The sequence below is a fragment of the Protopterus annectens genome, chromosome 10.part0, assembly GCF_019279795.1.
Source record: "Protopterus annectens isolate FY-2018-M chromosome 10.part0, PAN1.0, whole genome shotgun sequence".
Taxonomy (NCBI): domain Eukaryota; kingdom Metazoa; phylum Chordata; order Ceratodontiformes; family Protopteridae; genus Protopterus; species Protopterus annectens.
Window position 1 is genome coordinate 1,642,505,925 of NC_056744.1, and position 22,400 is coordinate 1,642,528,324.

General features: G+C 39.7%; 1 protein-coding gene across 2 annotated transcripts in view; it reads left to right on the forward strand.

The window, feature by feature from the left end:
* The window catches only part of LOC122813834 (3-methyl-2-oxobutanoate dehydrogenase [lipoamide] kinase, mitochondrial-like), a 455,066-nt gene that overhangs the window by 150,287 nt on the left and 282,379 nt on the right, over positions 1–22,400 (forward strand). For both annotated transcript variants that reach the window (XM_044086365.1, XM_044086364.1), the window contains one exon: positions 19,242–19,361. In XM_044086365.1, the coding sequence (XP_043942300.1) occupies positions 19,242–19,361 (120 nt within the window). The remainder of the gene's footprint in view (positions 1–19,241; positions 19,362–22,400) is intronic.

Consider the following 22,400-nt stretch of genomic DNA (forward strand, 5'->3'; position numbering starts at 1 on the left):
AGTCCGTGTTTAGGATGTCAAATCTTCAGTTTCTTGCTGAAGTGTACTTTCCCTGCAGGCTTCAAGTGATCAGTGGTCAGCTAGCATTTCACCAATGTTGGGTAGATAAGTACCTCCTGGTGATAGCATTCCACCTTAGCAGACTTTCTGAGGAAAAAAATACTTTTTGTAGAAGAATTTGTACTTGACCACTAAAACCTCATTTCCTAGCTTATCAGGAAAATAATTCACACGTGTTAACTTTTGTTAAATACACCTGTGTAGAGAAGACTCTTAAAGTCAGTTTTTTGTGTAGAATTCAGGAATAGTTTTGTGGAAAATTACAGGTTGAGGCTTGAAAATGTGATTTTCGAGGGTGTTCACCAGCTGTTCAATGCGCTGCTACCCGCTTATCAGGCACTGTACTTGTCAGGAACATGGAGCAGGCTTCGGGCTCTTAAGTTCTTCCCTGTCCCAGCCACAAAAATAAGAAAGCTTTGAGTGTCTTCAGTAGTCAAGTAGGCTTCCCCACTGCTTCAGGATCTGCTACAAGTGACTGTTGTGGCCATCTCAGGTAGTCTGTCCTGCTGGTGATGCTCCTTGAGAAGCCATTAAAGACTGGGAGATGGGCACTTCCTCTGCAGCTACTGGGTTGTCCTGTTGGGCAAGGGAGAATCACCCTTGTTGGCTTCCGAGAAGGGAACCAGTGATGCTTTACCTTGAAGCCAACCTGAGGTACCCGATTCCCAGAGAAGAACCTCATCTTTGGGTTAAGTTTTCTAAGAGGTCTCCTGGGAAAAGAAAACAGAAACGTAGGCTTATGGCTTCTGTTTCACATAGGTTGGACAGGGAAGATTGGCTGGGTTTTGCCAAACGCTTATTTCAAATCTTTCATTTTTTAAATTCTAGTTGTCATTGAGTTTTAAAAGAAAGTTATTTCCTTCTCTTTCAGATACTGATTTCCAATCTGAAAGACAGGATTTATACTAGGATCGTATTTCCCCAGTGCCTGTGCCACAAGAAGGAGAACATGATTCTGAAGTGTTTTTTTTTAAGCTGTAGCCAGAATGAAAGGCTTGTTTCATTGGGAACAGAATGAAATTCAGTATTTCAGCAAAAATATTGACGTATTACAGCAGGATTTTCCTCAGCCAGCAGCTGTGCCTCCTGTCCTACAGGCATGTTTTCTTGACAGTCTGCAGTATGCCCAACAGTCAACTTCCTGTCCCTAAAACGTCTGATAGAAATTTGTGGGTCTGGGGAACCGTATATAATCTATTTCCAAGTCACAAGTCAGACCCTGCAGTTTTCTTTGGCAAAATCATCCTTTGCCAAACATCTTGTGAATGCAGACCCTATTCCTCCTACCAAAGATGACAAATCTTGCAGATTTAGGAAGATAGTAAATTCTTCAGCAATCAGAATTCAGAATTGCCAGGCAGATATGGCAAGTGCTGTGCTTGCTTTATTTGAAAATATGCGAGAGCCAACTGCTATCCTTCCTCCTTCAGACATATAAGGCATTTTTTGAATGTGATACTATTTTATTTTTTGTGTAACCAAGCAATTTTTGAAGTGTTCTTATGGCTGTGCTAATGCTATATCCAGAGCTGGTGCTATTGGATGAATTATGAGAAGTTTTGCTTGGTTATGTGTTTATGTTCTCAAAATTTACCAGAAGATGTCAAAAGTTGAACTTATGTTTCCCTAGCTAGAAAGGTGGTGGTGTATTGTTTGGCCTCTTTGCCTCTGAGGATCATGTAAGATTACATGAAAGAAGGAACTTAATTCTGGGAGGGGGGCTCACTACTATTTTTCAGCCCTCCATGCCCAAGTTAAGTAGTTAAGTAAGACCTTTCAGTTCAGTTTAGGGCCTTTTATAGGAAACGGAACAAGCGGTCTCAAGGATCAGGTAAACAGAATTTCAAAAAGTAATGGCAAGGAGGCTCAAAAAATAAGGGGAACCCTCCCAGAACCAAAAACCGTTCAAAAAAATAAGGGGAACCCTCCCAGAACCAAAAACCGTTCAAAAAAATAAGGGGAACCCTCCCAGAACCAAAAACCGTTCAAAAAGACAGACTCCACTATGTTCTGCTTCAGGTGTTCCCCCTTGCTACTGTGAAAATCCATTCAAATTGTCCCAAATTCTAGATCTTTATTTTCCTCTGTGGTATCAGATAACCTCACAAAAGTGGGTCCTAAGAATCCAGGATTAATTTGGCACTGGAAGTCCCTCCCTCCCTTTTCAGGGGATTCTTCCTCATTCCTCAAACTAAACTTCATTTCCTCCAGTCCGGGAACAAAAGCTGTCTCTAGAGGTCATAGAACCAGTGTCCCAAGGAAAAAGAAGGGAAACTATTTTAATCAAGAAATCTTTTTGGTGCTAAAGAAGGAATGAATGAGCTTTGATACCAGCCTTCGAACTTTATTTTCTAAACCTACACATCAGCGTCCCAAAGTTCAATAGCTTTTATAGGTTCATAGGTAAGTACTAGGCTAGCTACCCTTGCAGGACATTTTAAAACTAGCCAGTTTCCATTTTGTTGCTCAAATTAACCTTGACTCTTTGGTGATTGGCCTTACCCATCCCATGGTTGATAATTGTATTACCCTCTAGTGAGAATAAGTAGGATCATACCATAGATAATTTGAGGACCCATGCATATGGGATACAGCATTTAGGAGCTGCTTCTGTCTATTAGTAGTACGGGGTAGTACTGGGGGAGAATTTGCATTACCCATCCATAGATACATGTATATATGGACAGTGATGAACTTTGTTTTACATGGATGGGAATTCTCTTCCAGAGCAGCGGTATTCTCTCTAAGTTATAACTGTCCTTCCAAGCCATTCTCTTGTTGCAGAACAAGTTTAGTTCTATGCACCGAATGTTTTTGATGCCATTTGACATGTTGATGTGCATTAGGTCCATCAGTATTGTATCGGAGAATGCCCTGTATGCCATTCACAGGTCACCTCTTAGCTGTCTGTAGGATATCATGTGTAGGGACAGGGCTCTGAGTCCGTCCGTGTAGGACATGTTTAGGCTTTTTATCCTTTTAGTAGGGTATCTCTGTGGCTGTTCCAGTTGTTGCATTGTGTCTTGACAGATACATGCCAAAAGGGTACATTATACTAAATGATTGGCCTAATGAAGGGTGAGTAAAGAGGCACAATGATAATCTGTAGATCTAATCATTCCCTTTGTTCATAAGCTGTGCAGTGTAGAAGGACTTTCGTATGATGGTGGATACGTTTTGGTGGAAAGTTAGGCACTGTCCACAAGTTCCAAAATCCTGAAACATTTTTCTGCTCTCAGGGCCGTATTGTCAGTGTGGTAGTTCTCTGGGGTAGACAGCTTCCCAATATGATTGTGTGCTTTTTTGGCATTTAGCTTCAGTCCATGATTCTGGCACCAGTTTTATTTGGGACAAAGCTTCTTGTAGGATGGCCAGGTCATTTGAGGATTCAGTAACCGCTCCTAGCTTTCAGTCATCTGCAAGCGGTTTCCCTTTACAATCTCGAATTATGGAATGCTCGAAATTCAGTAACTCGAGACACTAAAGTCGAAAACCCATAAGCGTGAATCTGCATAAGCGCGAATTCACATCTCGAATTCGTGGTTATGCATGTCAGCTAAGGTATGGGAAGTGTGTGAGTCTGGAATGTGTTACGGAAGTGAATGTAAGTGTGTGTGTGTGTGTGTGGGTTAGGCTAGGTAGGTGGGAGTATGAGTGTGAGTGTTGGTCTGTATTTGTGTGTGTGTGCGAGGCAGTTTAAAATGTCTGTGTGGTGTTTTTTATTTTGGTATTAGCGTTCTCAGAGTTAGAATATATAAGTATGGGGGTGTGGGGGGGTGCAGGGGGGCTTGCCCCCCCTGCGTGCATGTTGTGTAGGGCTTGTAGTTTCTGTGATGTGGGTTGTATGGTGTGCATGTTGTGTGGTGTATGTTCGGGGTTTTTTGTTTTCGTGGTTGTGGGTTTCGGGATTTCTGTTGGTTCGACTTTACAGTCTCGAGTTACTGAATTTCGAGCATTCAGTAATTCGAGATTGTGAAGGGGAACCCTGCAAGTTTAATCAGCAAGAACTCTTTGGTATTGGCTTTTACCTCAGAGAAGTAGATTCCAAACAGAAGAGGCCTCAGCACCTTTCCCCTCTTTCTCTGTCATCTCTCATTTTACATGTTGTTTTTTTTTTTTTTGGTAACTCTAGATTTAAAAGATGGTTGTCATAACATCCCAGTTCTTAAAGATTTCAGACTTTTTTAAAGTGTTACTGTGTCTGGCTTAGATTTTCAGTTCTTTGTCTTACTGCCTCCAGCTCCAAGGTGGTTTGCAAAGTGTCTGGCACCAGCAATAACTCATTGCATGTTGTAAGGCATTCACATTTTTCCATATTTAGACAAATGTTTTGTATTTTCAGACTTTTTTGAAACATCTGGGAATCTGGCCTGGATTAAGGACTTCATTCTCAGGCTGTGTTTATAGGAGAACATACAGACGGAAACCTGTCATTCTTAAACTCTGGTTCTTCTGAGATGCCATTTGGGTATATCCCCTCATGAGGGCTTTTCTTCAGAACAAAGTAGACCTTTACAAAAAAAAAGTTTCTGATTTTTTTTTTTTTTTTTCAAATCAGTCTCTGACTACAGCCAAGGAATATTTCCTGGTTGTGGAAGGTTTGATGGCTTCTACAGTTGATGTCATCCCCTTGGCCAGACTTTGTATGAGAATTCAATGTGTCCTCAAATCTGTTTGGACCCAATATCAACACTCACTTTCTTTTCTTTTCATATCGCAGTGTTTGGGATTTGTCAAAAAAGGGAGTTACATTGGAGAGTGGACCAATTATCTCTCATGTCTCTCCTTCTGCCTGTTACTCATTCTGTAACCACAGATGCCCCAGATTTTGGGGAGTTGTTTCTAAGGTGGGTGAAAGTTCAGGGTTGGTTTGTGAAACAAGAAAGACTTGTCATGTATGTTTTGCTTTGATGGAATGTAGGTAGTCTGAAGGGATAGATAACTTATGCAGCAAGGATGCCCTCTGTCACACTTTTACTTTTTATTATGTTTTTTGCCAGGGGATGGATATTTTTATTTACCCTTTTCCTAATATGACCCTGTAAGATCCTATAAACCATCCCTGTTTTAATAGAGTTTAGTCTTGAACCCCAAAGAGCAGAGAAAATATTTCCAAAATGGTTTTATCCTGTTTACCAGGTAGTATGTAATCCCTCAAAGGAGACCAAGTTACCCAAAACACCGGAATGCAATAAATACATTTTTCTGCAAAAGATGAATTGGGGGTTGTATAATGGTTAAAATGCTTACTTTACAGACACAAGGTACAGGCTTGATTGGCTAGGCTTAAAATGTCCCACAAGGGCAGCTAACCAAGTACTTGCTCATTAGCAACTGAAAAGATTTCCAGTCTTATCCAATATCCCCAACAATTTTCAATAAAGACTCCCATTGTTGCGAAACCGTCTGTGTTTCTCCAACTGGAATACCTAGTATATTAATTAATAATAGAACAGGAAATATCTGCCACCAGACCTGTGTCTGCTTATCCCTTGGGAGGTTTGCATAATGGTTAAGGTGTTTACATTACATTACAGACACAAGGTGCAGGGTTTGATTCTCACATGGGGTAACTAGCTAGGCTTAGAATGGCTTTCAGGGGCAGTTGGCCTAGTGCTAATCTTTGAATCTATATATGTAAAAGGCAGGGCTCTAGCCTCCCTCAAAATGGAGAGCTGTGATGGTTTGGCGTCCTAATCAATTACTTTATATGGCTCTCCTTAAGCTATTCAGAGGTCAGGGTGCATGGAACATGCTCTAAAACTTTGGATGCTGGCCGGTTGTCCTAGATTTTGCAGGATGTAACTTGTATAGCTTAGGCTACTACAAGAGTGCTCTATATGATCTATATGAACATCTGTTATTATGGTAAATTTACTTACACAACTCTAAGTTTAATGAAAGTACCAAACTTCAAAATGCTGTCCTTACAGAACCTGCTTCTTTGGTCTTTCATTGGGCTAACATGGACAGACATGGTGACGATGAATGTAACAGATGGCAACATTCACATCCCAATAGCTAAAACTGACAGGTACTTTCTAAAATTTAAAGCAAGGGGGTACACACCATTTCACCTTGTTACCTTCTGACTTGACAAGTCTCTCAGAAATGAATACAAACACCAACAGCAAAGTCCACAGCAGAGAAACGACAGGCTGCAGCAAACTGTAGTTTAAAGTCTTTTAATAACCTTTAAAACCCAAAAAACATCGAATATCTCAAGCGCTTTCGCCTGGTTCCTACCAGGCTTTATCAAGATACAAACATAAAAAAGTAATGCCTTTAAATACAATAACCATTGGTCACATGGTGTTTTTTTAATTGCTTCAATTTAAGTTAATTAATCAGTCAGAATTACTTCAATTGAATTCCTTTAAAAAACAAATGTTAAAAACCTCACCCACATTTTTGCATTGCAAAATATTTAACAAGCCATATACTTACAAAAAAAAAATACATTAATACCAAAATACTTCCAGACACATCGTTCACTGTTAAAAAACATTCTTTCAACCATATTATATTAATGTTCTATCTATAAAATTCTAAAAAAATATATGTAATATATATATAACCATATATAACACTACAGTTTAAACTTTACGTAGTTTGAGTACACTTGAAATACTAATACTGTCATTTAAACCTGGGGACCTAGCTGCGTCTAATTTTAACTGCCATATAAGTTCTCTGTATTCCAGGTTTCTCAGTCTCCTCCCCTAGGGTCCTGTGCAACCTGCTCCAGTACCATAAATTTAAGTTTCATATCAGGGCACTGTGTATAGTGCTTATAAAAGGCGTTTGTGTCTTTCTTTTTAGAGATGTCATTTACATGTTCATAAATTCTTCGCCTTAAAGGCCTTTCTGTCTTCCCTATATAAAAACTCCAACATAGAACACAGATCCCCATGTAAACCACACCCTTGGTTGCACAATTATAATATCCAGTTGTATGGACCTTAAAGTTCCTTGAAGGTATATATACACTACTATCATTAATAATCAGAGAACACTGTCTACAGGCACCACATTTATGTGTGCCTATTTTCGAAACAGCAAAATTAGTTGAAAGATGATTTTTACTTTCAAAAAGACCCTTCAAATTCATGTCCCTCTTTTACAAAACTTGGCTTCTCTGGAATAATGTCATGAAAATTCTCCTGAAGGGTCAAAACAGGCCAGTATTTCAAAACAATTTGTTCCAACTGTTCAGCGTCCCTAGTATAGGTGTAGACAAAGCTACTATGCCCATCAAATTGTTTTTCCTGCCTACCCTGCACATTGGGTAACAAACCCGTGCCCAGTAGAGGGAAATACATTAACCCTCTGTTAGCCATCACTTCTTTTTGTAGATTGTTCACCAGCTTTGTAGGGTACCCCCTTTCCTCAAAAAGTTCTTTCAAAAAGTCCACCTCTTTCAAAAACAATTCATCCGTGCTCGACATTCTCGACGCCCGGATGAATTGTCCTTTCACTATTCCTTTCTTTTGGAAAAAGGGATGACCACTCTCAAAGTGCAAATAAGAGTTGGAAAAAGTTGCCTTCCTATAAATCTTAGATTGAAAAATACCCCTTGTAAGAGCCTTAACCAGTGTTACATCTAGATAATTAAGAACTTCATCACTCACAGTATGCGTAAAAGAAAGAAAATGTGTCGAAGCATTAATATAGGACATGAATTCTAAGAAATTTTCATAATTCCCTTCCCATAAAATGCAAATATCATCCAAAAATTGTTTATAATGGACAATGTGTTTTGCCCAAGCAGTTGAAAATATAAATTTGTTTTCCCAGTGATGTAACACTATGTTGGCAAAAGCTGAAGCACATGGGGTGCCCATCGCCACGCCCCTTCTTTGTCTGTAGACCTCACCATTAAAATAAATAGTTATTTTTAAGAATGACTTCCATAAATTCCACCAATAACATAACTATATTAGCACTCAACCCTGATTGAGTAGCCAGCACTTCACTGAACCATTCAATCCCCGTTAAATGTGGGATACTTGGAAATAATTCCACAATGTCAATAGAAACCAGTAGACAAGTACGTTTAAAGAAATTCTGATCCAAACCTTTTAAAAATTCCCAGGAGTCTTTGCAGACATGTTCCAAAGACATGACAAATTTTTTAACAGTCTGATCAATGAATTTCCCTAATGGCTCTGTAATACTACCGGTCCCTGCCACAATTGGTCTAAATCTTAATGGGTCCAAACCCTTATGGACCTTAGGTATACCGAATATTATCGGTGTCTTAGGTTTATCCACATTCAAAAAGTTATATAATTTTTCATTGATAGCTCCTTGCATTAACAAGTCAAACAAATCATATTTAATTTTGGCATACGCTATGTTGACTTCGTTTCTAGAGACTAACTCATATTGTGCACTATCTTGCAACATGCTAAGAATCTGCTTCTCATACGCACAATTATACATTAAAACTATCCCTCCACCTTTGTCAGGTTTCATTACTCTTATCCATTCATCCTTGAGTAAATAAACAAGCCGTTGCTGGTCAAAAGATAAGTTGGGGGATGTTGAACGTGTACTAATAGCATGCTGCTTCCTTAGGTCCATTTCCACTAATTCTTCAAATACTTTTAACATGGGTGGGTAGGGGGATTGAAGGTACTTGCTCTGACAAATTGCTCATTCACTGTACCTGGCCTACCTAGTTCCAGAGATAAGTTCAACCGTCTAACAAAAAGTTTCAGATCTATTAATGTACTGGGTAAATTAAATGTACGTGAAGGTATGTAATGCAGACCCCTTATGAACAATTCAAAAAAGTCACCTGTAACATTAATGTCCGTAAAATTGTAAATATTGAAGTTGTTATTTGTTACTACCTCATAGTTGCCCTTTGGTAGCCCATCCAAAACGTAACCTATATCAGCAACTTCTATGCAGTTCAAATCTTTTATCTGCGTGGTCTGTTCCACCCTTGCTGGTAATAGGTTGTGCTTCTCACCCCCGGTCTGCCCTGGGGAAACTGAAAACCCTGTTGGATGTTTCTATTATCTTTTTGGGCTAGACGCTCGCTTCTCCTAGGAAGTTCAGGGGTATACACATCCATATTGTTGTTGTTGTTAACATTACCAACCGGGTGAGTACCCGTACCTTCAAGGTTGTTACCCCTCCCCCTGTTTTTACCCGGATGTGGGTAGGCCAACCCATCCCTGTATTCAACCAAGTCCCGTTCAAGTTTTCTAATCTTACGATTAACTATTTTTAAACAGTGCAGGTCAACTTCCTCAAACACACCATCATAATCTTTTTTAATGCCAAGAAAATTTTTGTCTTTAACAATACAGTCATTCAATTTGTTGACATCATCTAACAAATTTACAGCTTTTGCTTCATAGTCCTTGATTAAAATATTCAACATCTCTAAATCAGTTTTGTCAAACAATTTTACTAAATCATTGTATAAATCCGTTCCTGGTAGAGCACTGTTGGGAAATTTGAAACAGCGTAGCCCTTTTGGTACTCTGCGTACCCTCACGCATTCTTTCAGATAGTCAATCTCAAGCTGTAATGTTTTATAAGCATACAGCTTATCGCTCAGTTTTTTAAATTATTGGTCAGCACCCCCACTCTGGTTAGAAAAGGCTGAAACAGTACCTTTTTGAAACGAAAACTGTTGCTCAGTCCATGCATTGAAGTTAAAACCACTCGTTTGTGAGTTAGGTCCATAACAACGATCAACTTGTTTTCTCCCAGGCTGCTCCTGTAGATCGGATTGTACCAATATAATCTCGTCAGGAGGTTCCACCCGGTCGCATCCGTTCTGTATTTGCGTTGGTACTGGAAGCACTTTTCTGTGCAGACCTAGTAGTTGGTTACCAGGAATTGGACACAACTCTAAGTTTAATGAAAGTACCAAACTTCAAAATGCTGTCCTTACAGAACCTGCTTCTTTGGTCTTTCATTGGGCTAACATGGACAGACATGGTGACTATGAATGTAACAGATGGCAACATTCACATCCCAATAGCTAAGACTGACAGGTACTTTCTAAAATTTAAAGCAAGGGGGTACACACCATTTCACCTTGTTACCTTCTGACTTGGATACCTTATGACATGGTCCTTTAAAGATGCATTAGAAAAGCCGGCTTTGTAAAGATCTGAAAGGTAGTCCAGAACCATTGCCTCATGTGCTTTATTTGGGGGGTTGGCCTCCAGATAGGCACCAGAGGAAGAATCTTTTCCACTTTGCTTGGTAGAATTTCCTTGTTTTATTTCTTAGTCTCTTTTCCCTTATGTTTAGCAAGTCGTCAGAATGCGTGTTCCTTCCTTGTATCTATGTGAAAGCATCTAAGCTGTCAACCTGAGAGTATCCAAGTTGGGATGCAGAAGGGCCCTCTGTTTTGTGTGAAGATGTTTATAGTGTGAGACAGCACTTTCCACTTTTCCACTTGCTAGGCTGTGTAGGAGAGAGAACCAGTATTGCTTTGGTCAAAAGGGTACTACTGCTATGACCCCTCCTACTTGATTTGTAGTAGTATTTTGGGAATCAAAAATGTATGCAGGGAAAGGATTGAGAAACAAACTTGCCCAATTAAGGGAGAAAAACATCTGTCTTCTATGCTTCTGGAATTGCTGTTCTGCAGCAGAACTTTCTCAGTTGCCTTTGTAAAGGTGATTGAAAAGGATTACATTTCTGGCATATCCTCATCTGATCTAGGGAGACATCCCTGTTCTACCTCCTAGTTACCTTTCTGTCATTTTGGACTTCCATCACTGGTGCCCTATATAGGAACCAAGTTTTTCTTCAAGTGGGCCAGCTCAGACTGTCAGTTTTTCTTGTGCTTTCACACCTCCCATTTAAGATTTTGTTGAAGGGTTGTAGTCTGCAGTTTGGAGATCCTAACTAAAATGGAAGCCTGGTTGTTTTTCGTGTTTCACTGTTTCAGTCATTACATTTGGGTTATCTGCTTGCAGTTGCCCTCAGTCGGCCTGATTAACAAAGTCTTGGGTCCTGCGTCAGTTGCTGTTCCTTCTTCCATGACGTCAGGTAGTCAGGGGTATATAACATGCAGCCGACGCCATTACATTAGTCTTTCTTGCTGTGCGGTGCCCGAAGCAGAAGCAGTTTGCAAGTGCTGGTCGGCCGACTCCTTTCGCTTTTGAGTTTCAGAACCGAAGTCTTAACTAAAGCTAAGTACCCTGTTGGGGAAACTTTTTCTTGCTCCTTACCGATGTCATTAAAAGTTAATAATTGCATTACTTGTGGAAAGTAAATACCTCATAAAGATTTTCATTCGTACTGTATTCCTTGCCTAGGCCCTGACCATGACGTACCTTGCTGTCGGTTTTGTGCTTTATTTAATCAGTGCACTATCCCGTCAGTCGTCTGTATATTTTTGCCTCTAAATATTTCGGTTGTCGGTTTAATTATCCAGAAATGTCGTCAGTTAGCCATCCGACTACCGGGATTTCGAAAAAACACAAAGATAAAGACAGAGACAGGCCGCCGAGGTCCACAACTGCCGATGATGCTTTTCTTAAGCCAGTCGCCAGTTTGCCGGTACTCAGTGAGGCGATTTCGCACCCCCTGATACCCGCTACTTCTAATTCGTAGGCCTCTACTGAGACCCATTCGGAGTCCGGTATGCCACGAGATGCTTCAGCTATGGAACCAGCGGATGTCTCTACCTTGGATAGGTCCAGAGCCGCTGTGCAGGCACCGGCTTCTGAGGGTCTATTCAGGCCTACAGACTTGCATATTAAACCGACGGTTCCTTTTTCATTTAGGCCTAAATCTCGAGCTATGCCTAAAAAACAAATGATAAGAATGGCTGAAGATCTTATTACTCTAATCAGGAGAAGCCAACCTCCCCCTTTTAAGATACCTAGGACTGAAGTTGTTTATGAATCTTCTGACCCGGATTCTGATTTTTCTGATGATCTGGATTTGCCCTTATCTACTTATGAGGATTCTGATGCAGAGGACTCTATTCCCTCTTCCCCTCCAGAGGATTTTTCTTTTGGTGAAACCGTACATACTCTAAGGGAGCATTTCCACTGGGAAAGCCAGGATTTTTCTTATTCAAAAAAGAGGCTTAGGGATTTCTTACTCCTGCCTCAGCATAGGCCTTTAGCTATTCCTCCTGTACTAGACATTGTTGATGATGCGTTTTCGGAATCTAGTTTGGCCCCTGATGCTTTGCCTCCTGCTCCCAGAAAACCGGACGGATTTTACAGGGTTCCTGATTCACACAAGTTCCTTTTTAAAAATCCTATTGTGGATCCAGAGACTATTTCACAGGGACCTAAGGGCATTAAGGCTTCTACTGCTAAAAATCCTACTCCTTCTGATAGAGACTCCAGGGCAGTGGATAGATGGGGTACAAAGGTTTACACTTCTGCAACCTTGGCCATTAGGGCTTTAAACTGCCAATTTCATATGTTAAAGTATCAGCAACGTTATATAAAGCACAATCCAATACACACTGGAAACACTGAAAAAATGTATAAAGCAAGGTCTTCGTATAAAACTCCAAAAGTTGCTTTAATGCAGCAAAACACAAGGATAAGCGCTTTCACGATAGACAAAATCCCATCGCTTTATCAGATCTAGTAAGATACAGACCCCCATTATATATACACAGCTGATCACATCACTTAAAAAGACATGAACATACCATATAAACTAAATAAAATACAAATATATATATATATATATATATATATATATATATATATATATATATATCTATATATATATATATATATATGTATGTATATATATATATATATATATATATATATGTATGTATATATATATATATATATGTATGTGTGTGTGTGTTTAAAACTTGTATAGCTATAAAACCAATAATATATTAACATAGGATGCTACCTACGTAATCTACGCTTTTTTAATACAGGCTTTAAGGGTATGAACTCATTAAGCCCACTACCTTTGTGGGCATTTAGTCTAATAATCCATTGAGTCTCAATATATTCCGTCTTGTTCACTATGTCACCAAGTCTAACATCAGCATAAATGTTGTCAATGACCATGAATCTAAACTTGTGGTCATGTCCCCTAGCCATAATGTGTTTCGCTAGAGCGTTGCACTTGTAGGATATATTGATAGCATAAAGGTGCTCCCTAATCCTATCTTTGAATGTCCTGTTGGTTTTCCCAACATAAAAACTTGAACACAGATTACAAATAGCAAGATACACTATAGCCTGGGTGTTACATGCGGCAGTGCTTCTAAAACGGAACACTCTTCCAGTATCTGGGTTCACAAATCTACTACTAGAGTCAATAAATCCACAATATCTGCAGCTCCCACATGGTATCGTGCAAGGTATAAAGTCTGTAGCATTAAAGTTGGTACGATGCTGCCCAGTGTTGTAGCAAAGTAGCCTTTTCAAATTAGGGTTGTTCTTATAAGTAAATCTGGGGCGTGTACCCACACCCTCCTTTATTTCCTCATCTGTCATAAAGACAGATCAGTATTTCCTTATCTTCATAATGTCTTTATTACCACTGGTGTATTGGAGGTTACAGGACATAGGCACCCTTTTCCTCTCACTTAAATCAATGTGATCTGGAGAAATATGGTTTAGCTCTAGTGTTCCTCATGACTATACCTTTGTCTGACCCTATCTGTATTTCCTGCGACTTGTACCCTCTATCCATAAAGTTTCTGGCTAATTTTTCCAACTCAATTTGAAGACCGTCCTCACTGGCATTAAGTCTAGACATTTGCATACTGTGTCTTGTAACAATATTGGAAAAAATATGTGCTGGATGCATAATGGTTCTATGCAATAATTAATTTTTCAAACAAAAAACGGTGTAAGAGTGGTAAAACACCACAAATAAAACAAAAAAATACCACTCTGTAGCCGATAATCCTACGACCTTGTTGTAAACCAACGTTTAATATATAAAAAAGTGGAAAGTCACACAAGCACAAAGCCAAAGTAAAAAACACTCCAAGTAAAAGGTCAAGCGCTTTCGTCATAAGACTTCATCAGTTCTGGAGTTACTTGGAGTGTTTTTTTACTTTGGCTTTGTGTTTGTGTGACTTTCCACTTTTTTTATATATTAAATGTTGGTTTACAACAAGGTCGTAGGATTATCGGCCACAGAGTGGTATTTTTTTGTTTTAATAATGAATTTTTAATAATGAATTTTTATAACAATCTTTCTTAAGTACTCTAGTGTCAAAAGTATGTTGCGGTGTTTGACATACCTTAACATCCAAAATTCAATACAATCAGAAGAATATTTCAAAGAAAATTTCAAAAAGGTGGTAGTTGTATGCAGATACTCAACAAAACTCAAAAGACCAGGTTGAGAACCTGTCCATAAAATAAAAACCTCATCCACAAATCTTACATACATGCATAGTAATATATTGTAAAAACCCATTATTGTTAAATACATGTTGATGTTCCCACTCAGCCAGCACCATATTGGCATAGGTGTTGGCACATGAGGTGCCCATGGCTACACCGGTACGTTGTAAATAGTATTCATGATTGAACAAGAAGACATTGTTTTCATGTATTGTCTCCAAGAGATGACCAATCATTTCGATGGTATTACTACCTAATGTCCCATCCCTGATAAGATAATTATTCAGCCACTCTATACCTAAATCATTAGGAATGACTGTAAATAGAGAGGCAACGTCTAAAGTAGCCAGCAGGCACCCTTCCAAACTATGACCCCCATGGACATGCTCATTCGAATCTCTGAGTATCACCTTTGATTTCACCAAGATTGGTCTCAATAATTTTTCAACATATATAGAACAAGATTCAGTAACCCATCCACCCCCTGCCACAATGGGTCTAAAGGGTGGTGCACTGAGATTCTTGTGTACTTTTGGTAAGCCCTGAAACAATGGAACTGTAGGATAATTTACACTGAAATATTCATAAAGTTCCTTGGAAATACAACCACAGGCAAAACAATCTGCAGTACCATCTTTGACCTTGTTGATAATATTGTGCACATCATTCAAATTAATCCGTATATACACTGACTGATCATTCAACATTTGAGTGATGGTATTGTAATAATAAATGCTGTTCATCACCACAATGGAACCTCCCTTGTCTGCCGGGCGTATAGCTATAGAGCTATCATTCCGCAGACCATCTAAAGCACATCTTTCCTGCATACTGAGGTTATTAAATGTATGCTTCCTGTAATCTTCATTAAACAGTGACAAGATCATTCTTACACAGTCTTAAAAAAAGTTTCAAGTACTGGATGATTATTCGGTACAAATACACTTGTTTTTTTAAAAATATTTGGATTACTGTTTTCATGTCCAAACATTAATTTCAACATAACATTTCTCCCAAATAAACATAGATCAGTTACTGTATTAGCTAAAACCCCACCTGCTGCTGGAATAAGAGAGACCTCTTTCCAGCACTGAGATCTCATAATCTGATAGCATCCTGTCAAATATATTGAAAATTATGGACTTGTGGCAGTTTGCCACATTTTCTTGAATGTTTGTTCCGTAATTCTACTGTCTGTTTTCTCTTCTTGTGCCCTTGTGGACCCATGGAGCGGATGTGATTCGATCCCTGCATGTCCCTCAGCAACATGTTATTGGATTGCTTAAACAGAAAATTATGTTGATTCCTGCCTGCACGGAAAATAAAGAATTACAGGATTTAATGCATTCTGCAGAACAAGTTGGAAAACATACTTTGCAATGTGGATTTGATTCCTTAGAGGCCTCTTGCAGGGCTGCTGTTACTGAGTCTGTGCTCAGAAGGCATGCTTGGCTTAGGGAGCAGTCTCTGCCTGATCATGTTCAAGTTAAATTGTTGGATGCTCCCTTAAATCAGGACCACCTGTTTGGCAACAAGACAGAGGAAGTTCTTAAAAAATGGAAGATAAAGCTAAATCTATGCAAACTGTTAAATATTTCTTACAAGTTCAGCAGGTTTCAGTCCCAGGGGAGACTCACAAGACTAAGCAGTGGGGGTTTCTGCACCCAAATCAGGGAGTAGTAAGACTCCCCCCCCCCCCCCCCATGGAAAACTGTCTCAATGACTTGCTTTTAAAACTTCCAAGCACTTCCCAACTGAATGCTCCTTTAGGCGGAAAGATTGGTCTGCACGCCAAAAACTGGAAACATATTGCCCAGGACAAATGGGTTTTAAATATAGAGTCCCAGGGATACAGATTTCACTTTCACACCTTACCAACACCAAGCGGGTGACCAGATCTACCCCCAAATCAGTGGGCAGAGGCCCAAAATCAAGTACTCTCTCTCTCTCTTAAGCATGAGGGCTATTCAGTTGGTACCAGAAGAAGAAAAGGGACAAGGTTTCTATTCAAGACTTTTTCTGGTACCCAGAAAAGGCAATACATGGCGTCCTATCCTGGACCTTTCTACTCTAAATACCTTTCTGCTGACTCTTTACCAGCTGCTTCCTATGCTAGGAAAAGATGCATGGTTGGCAGCACTAGACATAAAAGAAGCATATCTGCACATCCCTATCAGGGAGTCTTGCAGAAGATACCTATGCTTCAATGCACGCTACATGCACTATCAGTTCTCTGCACTGCCCTTTGGCTTATCTACTGTGCCCAGGGTATTCACAAAGTGCCTGGCTCCAGTTATTGCATTCTGCAGGCAAAGAAATATTCAAATATATCCATACCTGGATGATTGTCTAATTCAGGCAGAAAGCCAGGACATACTTTTGAATCATCTGGCCTTTGTTCAAAGGGTACTGACTTGTCTGAGGTACACCATAAATGAAAATAAATCATGCCTGGTACCCTGTCAACAAATTATATTCTTGGGAGCAAGCTTGAATACAACTTCCCAGATGGCTTTCCTCACGCCAGAGAAACGGACTCATTTGACAACCTACAAACAAGTGGCCACAAAAACCCAGTTATCTGCAAGGCAAATACTGCAAGCCTTGTGGTTCATGGCCTCCTGCATTCTTCTAATTCCATATGCAAGGCTGCATATGAGGAAACTGCAGTGGTAACTTAAAAGCCTATGGTGTCAACATTGACAGGATCTAGAAGCTATGATTCCTATTATACCTGCCTACGCCTAGAGTTCCTTTGGTGGGCAGAGGCCTGCCACCAAAACAAGGGCCTACCATTCACACTACCCCCTGCCGCCCAAATCTTAACAGACGAGTCAGACTATGCATGGAGGGGCTCACCTGGCAGGGAAGTGCATTCAGGGCAAATGGAACCCAAATCAAATGCACCTACACATAAATCAAAAGGAAATGTTAGCTGTACAGAGTGCTCTGACAGCCTTCAAGGACCACATTCTTCCAGGACAACTAACGGTAAAGACGGACAACACTACGGTCATGTGGTACATAAGCAGGGGGGGTACAGAATCTTACCCCCTCTGCAGACTAGCCATGGCATTGTGGAACACAACCTTGAGCTACCAAGTGAATCTACAAGCTCAATTCCTGGCAGGAAAACTAAATACACTGGCAAATGAACTAAGCAGAAACCTCATGGACCCACATGAGTGGAAACTGGAACCAAGGATTTTCAACATGTTGACAAGCAAATGGGGGAGCCCAGATATAGACTTGTTTGTCTTCCCCCAGAACCATCAATTGGACAAATTTTGCACAAGGATTCCCCACAAACTAGCTTGGAAAGTGGATGCTCTATCCTTCAGCTGGAAATTATGCCATTTTCTTCTCTACCTCTGCTCTCCAAGGTCCTTCTAAAGATCAAAGAGGACAAGCCAAGGACGATTTTAATTGCACCTGACTGGCCACGCCAACACTGGTTCCCCCTCCTGCGCAGTGCATCACGCTTGGCCCCATGGCACCTGCCTAGGACTCCTTCCCTGTTGTCTCAGCAGGAGAACCAGATTCTGCACCCTCAGCTGCAAACCCTGAACCTAGCAGCCTGGCTAATTACCTAACCTCTCCTTTACACCCCTCAGTAAATCAGTGATGGCTATCATTTTAGAGGCTAAGAGGCCTAGTACTAGAAAATCTTATGCTGCAAAATGGAAAAAGATTTTGTATATGGAACCAATCTCAGTATTGATTACTAAGGTTGTCATTTATCTGTATTGGAGCTTATCTCCCCGGGCCTCTACTGAAAATGGACATGTATCCAGTTAGACTAGCCTGGTCAACAAATGTAAAATAAATAAATAAAATAGTTCCTTCTTGTACTTCTCATAGACATCTTCTACTTCTTTTAAAATGTCTTGATACTTCGTATCGCTACTATGCGAGATAGATACATTCTTCTGAGATAGATTCTCTGTATCTCCAAAGGCAGCGATTCAACACATTCAAGGTAATCTTCCATATAACTGGCTAGCTGGCTTTTTTCTACGTTTGGATAATGTCCTAGCATGATTCTTCCAATGCATTATGCAAAAGGCACTGACATAACCCAGCCAAAACTCCCAAAATCGGCGAAACAAAAATTAAACGTGCAAAACAAAATTTGCCGTGTTCCAGTTGCAGTCCTGGTTACCCTCCCTTCAGTCCCCTTTCTTCTTTTGGCTATACCTCTACTCGCCCTTACTATGCTCAAAAAGCTTTTTGCTGTATTTGCTTTTTTGTTGGAGGTATATCCTTGTATTATAGATTTAATCCCTTCCTATTAGAGGGGCACCTGACATCTGGGGCAAGAAAAACTGATGTAATGGCGTCTGCTGCATGTTTTATACCCCTGACTACCTAACGTCATGGAAGAAGGGACAGCAACCGATGCAAGACCCAAGACTTTGTTAATCAGGTCGACTGAGGGCTACTGCAAGTAGATAACCCAAATGTAATGACTGCAACAGTGAATACATTCGAACATCTACATTTATGGTAAGTGTGCACAACTGTACTTTACATATATGAGGTTAATGTTTTTATTGTTTGAGATCTGTGATACTGTACCTGTTGAACAGTTACATCATTCACATTTTGTTGTAACCATTTTTATTTTTTTTTTGAAAAGTTAGTTTTGTCTCATGTTGACAGAACTGATGTTATATTATATTTTTGTAGGCAGTGGTGTCTTTGGTTGTTGCCAGGGTGAGGAAATGACATTGGACTGAAAATTGTAGATATATGTAATTGTTTTTGGTATAGCAGTTAAGTGCTTTATTTTATTGAAACTGTCTGCTTATGTTCTGTTTTATAAGTCTGCAGTTTGAATTCTAGATAACTGACCATGAGATTGAAAACCAGTACTGTAAGCTGGTACGGCAGCTTCTTGATGACCACAAGGATATTGTGACGCAGTTGGCGGAGGGCTTCCGTGAGAGCAGGAAACACATACAGGTAAAACAAGCTGAAAGCTTGGGATTTTTTACATGGCTTGCCCCCAGGGCTTTGCGTCTTACCTTTGAGACACAAATAATAGCTTTTAAGGGGAATCTGTTTTTTTTCCTTTAAATCTGAGAACAGCCTGGCTGTATTATCAAGCATTTGCTCACACCAGGTAACTCTTGAGCTTTGAGAAAGTTAAGGTGAAAAAATGGGAAGGATGGACTGTGAGTAATATTTCTTAATTCTCTTACATCGTAGGTTGTGGGGTGTGAAGTCAGGTGACTTTGTAAGCAGAATTAAACTGTGCCCATTTATCTATTTATTTTGCTAGAAGACCATTCTGTATGTGGCATGAAAGTAATGTGTCTCCAGAGCCCTAGATGCTTGTATTTTGCAAATTCTCTGCAGGAGTATCATGTGGTCAGTGATAAACCTGAAAGGATGGTGCGGGGTACTTTAGTCCATGAGCAGTACCAGACATTAGAGCAAATTGTAGAACCAGTTGACATTAGAGCAAATTGTAGAACCAGTTACAAACATGATTTGTTTGCTTAGAAGTTGAGAAAGTCCCAATAAAAAGTTAATGCTTACGAGTGTGGCTGCTTTTCCCAGTCACTGTAATTTGATTGCTAATGTGAGTTGCAGAAATACAAGGAGAGACTCCACTAAGACCTTGAGACAACCACTTTGAGAGAGAGAGAAAACAAAGAAAATAGTTCTTTTGATTTGGTTTGAGTAGTTCAGTTTGAAAGAAGATGATTGGTCCTGAAACCAAGCATATTGATATTTATAAATTGCTAGACAAATCGCTATAAATGTGCAAGTAGCAATGCACAGTGCCTGTGTTTGACAAATTCACCCCTCCAATTGCTTTTGTGAAGGGAAGTAACACAAAAGGGAACCTTTTATGCAAGATGTTGTCTGACAGACAGACGGACCCTAGTCATGTCGTTTGCTGAAAAAAAATGTATACAGTTCTGTAAGTAAATATAGTCCATAGCAATTTTGAACAGTACATGTAAATGTAAATGCATTGTGTATATTTCTGACTTTGAGATGCTCTTGCAGCAAGATCCAGTAGTTAGGACTTGTTTAAATTGTTAGTATTTAGATGGCAGAATTCTTGCCTTGTTGAACTTTATGCTGCGTAATACGGGAAACCTCTCAGAACATTGCGAGTTCCTGGACATCACTACCACATGGTCGCTAATGCATCCTATTGAGAAACTCTGTATGGAGATGTGCAGCCTGAAGTAATGTGGATTACGTTTTTGTGGCACTGAAATTCATCCATGAAGTCGTGGCAGCAATGTAGACACAAGAAAGGCTGAACTTTAGAATTATCCTTTGTATACCCACTGTGTTTAATTTATTGCAGTTTTAATGGTCATATTTTTTAATTATTTGTCAAATAACTTCTTTTGAATTTGTTTGGAGTGGCAGTAACATTTGTTTGAAACCTGGACAACCGATTGATTTATGTGAGCATTTTTGACTTCCGACATTTTGTTTTCTTATTTGTGCCTTAACATTTTGCAACAAGATAAAGTGTTAATTCGGTGACAGCTTTTTTGGTTTATTTTTTCTGAAGAAATATTCAAGTAAACATTTGTGTAAGTTATGTTTATGAATGGTCAGTCTAATGACTTAATTTGTGTAGTAACAACTGCTGCTTGAATATTTAGGAAGGTTACCTATTTAGATTAATTTGACACTCACAAGCTTAGGTTTTTCATATTTGTTTTATATTTTGCAACAAAATAAACTGTTAACCAGTGACATTTTCTTAAGAACTGTGTCATCTGCAGAATTGTTATGTAAACATTAGTGTTCACTATTTATTTCCTGTTTTAAGTTTTTATTTTAGGATCAGCTTTGAAAAAGCCTTGGGAAGTGAAACTATGGACTGTTGATCTAATTTGAAGTAATAAAAGCAGTTTAAATATTTGTTGTTGGTTTCATCTTTTGAGCTTGTTTGTACTGACCATGCCTCTACTATTTCTCCGTGCATTCTTTCTTGTGTAGGATTATGCTTGTACATGTGCACGCGCGCACACATGTGAATGCCATGATCGTGTAGTTGATAACTTCTTCTGGCATGTGTGTCCCATGCCCATCATGAAGATGTTATGTAGAGCCTATAGTTATGGGCAGTATTAATTGTGTGGAGGTCTTTTATAACATGTAGGCATACGGAACTCACAAAACAATGACAGCCATGGTACAATATAAACGTTTTATCTGTCTTACAGTATAGCCAAACCTACATCAAACCCTTGGGTAGTAATACAAATGGGATGCGTGTTGCTCCCCTGCCTCTACAACATGCTGCTGACTGGGAGAGAAAAGATGGTGACTTTTATATATCAGAGAGTACGTAAATGCCTCCAATTCCAGAGAATAATGCTGTTTCAACCATGAAGTTAAACAGTACAGCTGTGTAAGGTTAGCTGCACTGTCAGATGGCATCAGCCATGCTGTATGTTCTGTTTTTGTATGTGCTTCCCACAGACAACATATATTCACCCCTGTTTCACTCCCATCTGCATGCATATCATGGAAAAGCAGTACATAGGAACACCTGCATGTCCACATGTAGCTGTCATATATTTGCCAGATCCAGTCAGAAAAAAAGTTGTATGCTGACCTTCCCACAGAGGTGTCCAACTAACATGATGTATACTTAATACTTTGCCTTCCCTTACCTTCAGCTGTTGTGTTATGTGCCCCTTTTGTGTGCATAGTGTGATGCAGAATAGACTAGTTACACAGGCACCCAATATCTTGGAGCGATGTCATCAGTGCTGTTAGAGACAGGCTAATTAATTCTGTGTACTGATGGCTACATGTACTATCCAAAGATGAGAGTAAGAGACCAGAATTATTGGTAGTGCACCAGAAGGATACCAGAACATCATAGGGGCCAGTATGTATCTTATTAACAGATACAGCTGGTGAGCTTTTGAACTCCTCTCCACATTACCAGGGTCCAGAGCTCTTCATCCCCCCCCCCCCCACAGTGGCCATTGTTAAGGGTAGGATCAGGGTGTC